The sequence below is a fragment of the Ochotona curzoniae genome, unplaced genomic scaffold, assembly GCF_017591425.1.
Source record: "Ochotona curzoniae isolate NIBS_2020 unplaced genomic scaffold, NIBS_Ocur_1.0 contig_4792, whole genome shotgun sequence".
Taxonomy (NCBI): domain Eukaryota; kingdom Metazoa; phylum Chordata; class Mammalia; order Lagomorpha; family Ochotonidae; genus Ochotona; species Ochotona curzoniae.
Window position 1 is genome coordinate 11,526,103 of NW_024466389.1, and position 7,974 is coordinate 11,534,076.

Below are 7,974 nucleotides of genomic sequence, written 5' to 3' on the forward strand. Positions count from 1 at the left end.
GTGTCTCCTATTCCAATATGTTCACAGAACCCATTGCCCAGGCAATCTGCACCCCCTCACCTCCATTGCTGTGAGGCGTCGTGTTCTAGCCAGGTGCTCCTCTCCCCTGTCCATGCTGCATGGTGCCACCCTGGGTGTTCAGGGCCAGGGCAGTGTCTACTGTCTGCTTTTCACATCTGTGTAGGAAAAAGAGGAGATTCCAAAGACCTCTCATGGCCAGGAATACCATGCCCCCTTGTCACCCTCTCACAGAGTCCATTCCAATTCCCCTGGACTGTGTCAGTGATGGTCTAGACCAGAAGGGACAGGTGCTAGGCTGTTCACAGTTCTCCTGGGGGGCCTACATCCCATCCCCCAGGGACTGGGCTCAACTCCTGGCTTGACTCCAGATTCTACCTTCCCTCTTCTACCTGAGTGGTAACAGGTGCTCACTGAAGTAACTGGACCCCCAACATTCACCTGAGAAACCTGGACTGGTTTCCCAGCCTCCTACTGCAAAGAACAACGGTTCTCTACCCATACCAAGCCGGAGACTTTGGCACTTGTCTTCTGTGGTATTTCTGTTCCATTCAACGTTGAACTTGAATATCCTGTTGCTGACAGTGACCACCACTAGAGCTAACAGGTCATGAGAATCTGGCTGAGATGAATTGAGTTTTCTATTTTTTTTTTTTTTAATGTTTATTGATTGTAGAGGTTGGAGTGAGTAGCAGCAAGCAGAAAGCTCCCATCTATGAGTTATGCCACAAATGCCCAAGAAAGTGAAACGAAATGAGTCAGAAATTAGCTGGAATTCAATCCAGGTCTCCCCTTTAAGTGGCAGGAACCTAAATACTGGAGCCATCGCCACTGCCTGCAGTGAGTCACACTGGCCGGAAGCTACTGGTCAGTGCTCTTCACGAGAGTGACCAGGTTAGATTTTCAGGTTCAGGCTCTTAGCATGGCCCAGAAACAGTGAGACTAGACAACCTACAGAGACCACATCCGGTCAGCAGACTGCAGAGGGGTTAGGAGAGAGAACAAACACGTAGACCAGGGCAGCCTGAGTCACCCAGGGCCTAGAAGTAGTAGTTGGCAGCTTTAGGGACAGCAAGTTTCCAGGCTTGGTCAAAGGCCTCCACAACTTCCGACTTCAAGGGCCCCTCCTTCACGGCTGCCAAGTTCGTCTCCAGCTGCTGCAGGCTGGACATGCCCAGGATGACTGCGTCCCCGTGGGTGCCCTGCAGGGAATAGCACACGTCAGCTCACAAAGCCACACTCATTTCCCAGCCCTGCTTCCCACCTAGCTCTGGGTCCCTGGGCCAGAGAGGACCCCAGGGCAGCTCTGCCTTTGTCACTCCCTGCCTGTGTCCTTGTCCCTGGGACCACCTGCTCACCCACACAGACCTTTGTCCAGAGCCCGGTCCTGCCACCCAGCTGCTGAGCAAACGTGGCTTAGCTAGTTACCCTCCCTGAGCCTGCGTGTCCTCCACTCTCAGTGTGGTCAAGGGAGTGAGAGATCACACACAGCCCTCAGCGTGCCCTAGTGAGCCTTGATGACACATGAGGGGGAATCACAGAGGTCATGGACACAGGAAGCAGAAGCTGAGGTTGTTAGGGTGATGAGATTTGAAAATGCTTTCAACTTATTTCATAATACACATTGTCTTTGAGCTTTTTGTAGACCCCTGGTATATGTGGAATTAAAATCTTTTCTATAGATGTATCTATTTATTTGAAAGGCAGAATTACAGAGCGCCATAGAGTGCCTTCCATCTTCTGGCTAATTACCGCACAGGCAGCTGCTATGGTCAGGGAAGGCCAGGCTGACGCCAGGCACCTGTCACTGTATCCGGGTCTCCCGTGTGGGCCCTGGGGAACATGTTGCTGGACCATCTTCTGCCAATTGCCCAAGAGCATTAGCAGAAATCCTGATCAGAAGCGGAGCAGCCAACATTCAGTCTGCCAATGATAGGGGACGTCATTATCACAGTCCTTGGCTCAATCCACTGAGCCTCCTCAAAAAATTGTAAATATTATTTAATTGCTTTTCATCAATTTGAAAGGCATAGTAAGTGAAATGCATTGAGACCTTCCATCCAAAAGGATCTCTGGGAACCAAATAAATGTGTTGTTTAATTCTGTTTCCTTAAAATATGAGAGTTTTTTAGATTTGGTTCTCTTAATTAGTGGGCAGATTCACAAAAAGAAATGGAAAGAGACTCATATTTTTTTATCCACTAGCAACTCCCAAACACCCACAAGAGCTGGAATTGAGCTGATCTGAAGCCAGGAGCTTCCTCAGAGTAGGACATGGTACAGAGGCCCAAGGAATAGGCCCAGCCTCTGATGCTCTCCTAGCTTATAAGGAGGAAGCTGGATTGGAAGTAGAGTAGCTGGGCCCAGCAGGAAGACACAGTGGTGAAATCCTTGCCTTGCAGAGGCTGGAATCACATATGAGTGCCAGTTCATGTCCTGGCTGCTCCACTTCCCATCTAGCTCCCTTCCTGGGGCCTGGGAAAGCAGTTGAGGACGCCCAAAACCTTGGGACCCTGAGCCCGCATGGGAGACCTGGAAGAAGCTTCTGCCTCCTAACTTTAGATGGACTGAGCTCTGGGCATTGCTGCCACTTGAACAGTGAACCAGCAGACGGAAGAGCCTTCTGTCTCTTTTTAATCTGTCTCTCTGATTCAAAGAAGGATAGCCAGAACAGAAACCAGTGCTCATACGGGATGCCAATGCTGCAAGCAGAGTCTTAGCCTGGCATACCACCACATACAGACCCAAACATTTGCTTTTATGAGTGTTACTTGAGAGACCAGGAGTCAGAGAAGGCTAGAGAGAGACAGATCATATGGGCTGTTTCATAGCCCATAATAGCCATAACAGCCAGTCCTGGGAGCTAGGATTGGGGGGACGCATAAATGAAATTCCCATGTGAGTGACAGGAGTCAACTGCTTAACCATCTCAGAGCCTCCCGGGGTCTCCACCAGCAGGAGGCTGAAGTCAGGGCCCAGAGCAGGGAATGGAACCCAGTCCTCGCAGAGGACACAGGGTAACCTTCACCGGGAGACTGGGTGCTCCTTTAGCAGCCACACTGGGAAGGAGCCTCATACAGGGCTGACTCACTGCCATGGCCCTGGCGGACTGTGCAGAAACGGCTTCACCAGGGAGACCGGGGACGGGGACAGAGACGGAGACTCAGCTCCCAGCACAGGAGAGAGATGGAAGGGTGTGTGGTTATGGCTGTGCTAGCATTGCGACCCCCATAACAGCCATATGCACTTGCCGTTCCTCATCAGCATCACTGGGATAGCAGGTGCATAAGGCCTAAGTCATGAACAAACTCATGCTGGTGAGACCTTATTCCAGATCTCAGTACTTATATGAGAACCAAGAATACGAGAAACAGGAAAAGAAGCTTCATGAAAAGAGAAGACAAACTCTCTGGCTCCATCAAGCAGTGGAAGCCGCATGCCAGGCGGGGTTACCTTCAGCTGGGAGTGGTGGTACATCCAGCGGATGGCAGCCGAAGTCATGCTGGGGGCACTGGAGCCATACGCAGCCTGCAGGGCCTTCTGCACCAGGGCGATGCCCTTGAAGTGTTCCTCCTTCCAGTAGCTGGGCAGAAGGGAAAAGTGACTCAGGGTCACACCCATGGGGGACACCTGAGGCAAAGGCCAAAGGGCTGACCAGGCAGCCAACCCACTCCACACCTGCTGCATGGAGGAGCCTCCCCAGGCTGCTGACTCTCCCCGGAGGCCCCGATGACATCTCTGGTCCTGGGAGTCCCACACCCACCCTCATGTGATTAAGTGCAGCCAAGGGAGTGAGACAAGGCAGAGCCTAGGCCTCCGTAGCCTTCCAGTCCTGCAGGTGACTGCTCAGGGCAGAGCTAGGACCTGGAAAGTCGCGTGGTCCTGGGATGCCCATATCTTACAGGAGCCCCAAGAAAAGCAGAAGGAACCCACTGCAGGCGTTATGGAAGGCATTCACAAGAAGTGGATCGTCCTCCACAAGCAAGTAGACATCTCTCTCGCCAGCTAGAGACCGCATAACTCACATGTTTCTGTTGAATTCAGACCATTTATTCCCAAAGAAGCGGCCCTCGGGCTTTTTTTCATCCTTGTCCTCATATTTGTATTTGCCAGTCAGCATCCCCCCTGCAGAAAGATGCCATCAGAGCCCTGCTCAGGAACCTCCCAGAATCCCTCAGATGAGGAGACCCCCAAGAGAGAGGGTCCCACCCCTTTCCAGACCCTACTGTCCAGGGAACCCAGGGCACCACCTACCGGCCAAAGGGCTGTAAGCATAGAACCTCAATCCAAAGTGCCTGAGACAGGGGAACAGCTCCTTCTCCACCATCCGGGCTATGGCGTTATACACACCCTGTGGGGACAGATGACAGCTGCAGGGAAGACTCTAAGCCACTATTTACTGAAGCGTACCCCAAACATGCCACAGTGATGCCTGGGCTGGGTGTCACACTAAGACTCCCAGAAGAAATGGGAAGCAGAGAAAAAGACCCTCCCATGTTGGAATTTAGAGCAAGGTGCAAGAAACAGGATCATCAAGGAAAGAGACCATCAGTGTGCCCCAGGGAGCTGTGCCCAGTGCACAACCCACACCCCCGGTGGGACACATCTTACTGGAGGAGGTGGAAGTGAGGGAGGGCCTGTGCACTGGGGCTCCTGGGAACCACAGGGAAAGGCTTCCTGGGGAACTGCCACTTGGGGGAGCCCTAAACACTTCTCCCAGGGACTCAGCTCTGTCCCAGGCTGACAGTAAAGCCAGCCAGGAGGGAGGAGCCAGTGCACAGCCAGCACAGAGGGAGGAGCTGCCTGGGTCAGGCTGAGGAGCTGGGATGTCTGCCAGATCTCAGCCAGTAGCCACCCAGAGGGTCTAAGATGGTTCAGAGTGCTAGGAGCCCTCTGTGGGGATGGAGACCCTAGTTAAGCAGAGCTGTGGAGCGCTGGCCCTCACCTGGTACACAGTGGGCTGGATCCAGCCGTTCTTCTTGCACAGGGTGCAGATCTCAGCCACCTCCCAGGCAGCATAGTTGGAGATTCCCAGCTCCACGAACTTGCCCTGTGGGGAGAGGCTGTGCTCAGCACCAGTGTAGAACAAGAAGTCAGGTGAGGTGAGCCCCAGTCCTCACGGGAACTGTCCTACTTGCCCTTTTACCCCTTGGTATCAAGATGACAAGGAGCAGAGTCCTGAGGCCTGGGCCGCCCTCACCTCCTTGTGCAGCTCATTGCAGGCACGCAGCGTCTCCTCTATGGGGGTGCTGCGGTCAGGCAAGTGCAGGTAGAAGATGTCCACCCGTGGACACTGCAGCCGCTTCAGTGAAGTCTCCAGCTGGTTCCGCACACTTTCAGGCTTCAGTGTCTTCCCGTCCAATGGGTTGGCCTTGGTGGCAATTTTCACTAGGAGGCAACAGACATGGAGTTCAGGCCAACTGGTCACACACTGCATTGTGTCCAGTGGAACACTGAAGAGACACAGTGGACTGCCCATCCCAGCTCTGCCTCGCAGCTCTGGGACCTGGAGCTTTGCCAACCTGTGCCAGTGACAGGAAGGCAGGGTTCAGCAAGTCTGGAGTGCTGGAGTGAGAGGCCCATTGTGCCAGGGTCTTTTGTGTTCAGTGCCCAGAGCTGGGCTAAACTGGGGAATTGCCAACTAGACCAGAGGGATGGGTCGTGGGCAATCTTTCTGGAGGGGAAAATGGAGGAAGGGAGGCAAGACAAGGCAAGGTCCAAACATTCTTGGTGATGTTTTCCTTTGGCCTTGGGGTTCCTAGAGCTGCAGGTGCCTGGCTGTGTCCCCATGCTACGGATCACCATCAGCAGTGCAATGTATAAGGGGCATAAGGGAACCTCTATACCTTTGCAGTCGCTGCGGCCCAGCCCGAGTCCCAGGCCACCCAGGATGGTCTCTGACTGGCCGTCAGTGTAGTAGAAGGCTGTGTCGATCTCATTGTGGCCCAGATCCAAGAAGGTGCGCATGGACGCAGCACTCGCGGCTTGGTCCATGCGGCCCCCAAACTCCATGGCGCCCAGCACCGTGGTGACGGCCCGGCGTTGTGGCATGGGACAGGACATGGTGGCGGAGGCAGCGATCGTGGACTCACCAACGAAGGTGCGTATTACAGCCTTTCAGACAGGACCCAAAGTGAAAGCTTCCGTGAGCTTTTAAGCAAAGACGCGGCCGTGCCTCACAGGAAGCCGGCGGTTCCGGGCCGAGGGGTGGGGCGGAGCGGTGAATTGAGAGGTCAGGGACAGGGGCGTGGCGAGCGGCGGGGCGGTAGGGGGTGACTGGAGATGTGGGGTGCGAGGAGCAGCTGCGAGGGGATACCTTGTGAATTACTCTGCACTTGCATGGATGTCCCAGGTTTCGGCAGCGTTCCATGGCTGAGCTCAGGCTGCCCATGTTGAGCACCTCTGTTGGCATCCAGATTTTGACCCTGACCCTGACCAAACCCTGCTCATTGAAGCCGTAATTTGGAAAGTGAATTTATAGCTGGAATCTCTCTCTGTGTCTTAGTCTCTCTCTCTTTCCTTCTCTTTCACCACCCTCCCTGTCTCTCTTCCTATACAACCATGAACTAAACCATTAATAAACAAATAAGCATATGTACACTCACAAAAGTTCATTTTTGGCAACATTATGATTATCTGATTGTGATTCTGAAGGAATCTGGAAGAATGGGGAAAGGGGGTGGGAGTCTTGTAACTCAATCTTAAATGGAGCAACAGCTCGTTGATAAAAGGGCTCAAAGGGCGTGCACTATCGGTATCAGGCTGGTCAAGTTCAAGGTCTAGCGGAATGTAAATACCCACAGTGTCTAAGTGCCAACATTGGCAGCCAGACAGCTGTAATCCTTCTATAGCAGTAGTGCTTGGGCCACTTTGCAAAGCACGTTGCTGCAGGAGGCTCCTTTGGAAATGCGATGTCTCTCCGATAACTTGGTATGGAATCTTTTCTAGAACTTCCAGCTGTAGTTGGAGGCTATGAGTCAATGTACATTCCTCTTCAGGATGCGTTGCTTGTTCCTGGGACCTGTCAGAAGAGCCCCACTTAAAGGCCTCTTGCAGGTTTGCTGTCACTCAGCACCTGCCCACTCCGTCCTGGTGTCCTTGCAAACAACGGGAGTGGTCCCCATGTGAGGCACAGTGCACTACTTAGGGACCAGCATTGTGGCACGGTGAGTGAAGCCCCAGCCTGCAAGTCAGGATCCCGAAAGAACACCGCTCTGCCTTCAATGCTGAGGAGTCTAGGATAGCTGAGGAAGATGGACCAGGGGCTGGACCCCACACCCACCCCACGTGGGCCCTCTGATGGAGCCCTGGCCTCCTGGCTTTGACCTGGTCCATGTCGGCCATTGTGGCAATTTGGAAAGTAAAACAGTGGATGGGAACCTCTCCATCTCTCTCTCTCTCTCCATCTTTAGAAAAGAAGGAATTTTGTTAAATGTACAAGGTGATTAAAAAAGATTTTTTTCATGAATAATGAAACAAGTTTATAGGGGTGTGACTCATACACTCCAAGATTTGTTGATTTTTTAAAAACCCTTTTAGCCTGGTGGGTGTTTTCTTCATCCTCTGCGGGTCACGCTCACTTTCCCCTTGATCCCCTCACTGTAGGATGGTGTACGACTCCCGGCCTCTGCGTTTTACCGCGGCTGCTACCGTCGTAAGTGATGCTCTCACGGTTGAATCGAGGTTCTGCTGTGCTACCGTAGCTGACCGAGGCAGCGAGAGCTCCCCTGTGACTCAGGAGGCTTTGTGCATTTTTCTGCTGCTGCTACTGCTGTTGGTCTTGATGGTTTGGCAGGATTGAGTCCTACTGGAGTTCAGGTTTTCTGTCGATTTTTAATGGTTATCTTCAATCTGATCAGATCTGCCCCACAGCTTTCATTGATTATTTTATTTTATTCTAGCCAAGCAGTTTGAATGTCTGATGATTCTTCAAAGTTGCAAATTGATTGATTTGGT

At 52.7% G+C, this 7,974-nt stretch overlaps 1 protein-coding gene across 1 annotated transcript; it reads right to left on the minus strand.

The window, feature by feature from the left end:
* Positions 1 to 931: 931 nt before the first annotated feature.
* LOC121161549 (aflatoxin B1 aldehyde reductase member 2-like) lies at positions 932 to 6,151 on the minus strand. The gene is made up of 7 exons (XM_040987998.1): positions 5,865 to 6,151; positions 5,219 to 5,406; positions 4,964 to 5,068; positions 4,273 to 4,369; positions 4,044 to 4,143; positions 3,472 to 3,601; positions 932 to 1,220 (listed from the first exon to the last, which is right to left on the minus strand). Exons 1-7 carry the CDS (start codon positions 6,079 to 6,081, stop codon positions 1,059 to 1,061), a joined length of 999 nt encoding a protein of 332 aa, XP_040843932.1. The 5' UTR covers positions 6,082 to 6,151; the 3' UTR covers positions 932 to 1,058.
* Positions 6,152 to 7,974: the final 1,823 nt, after the last annotated feature.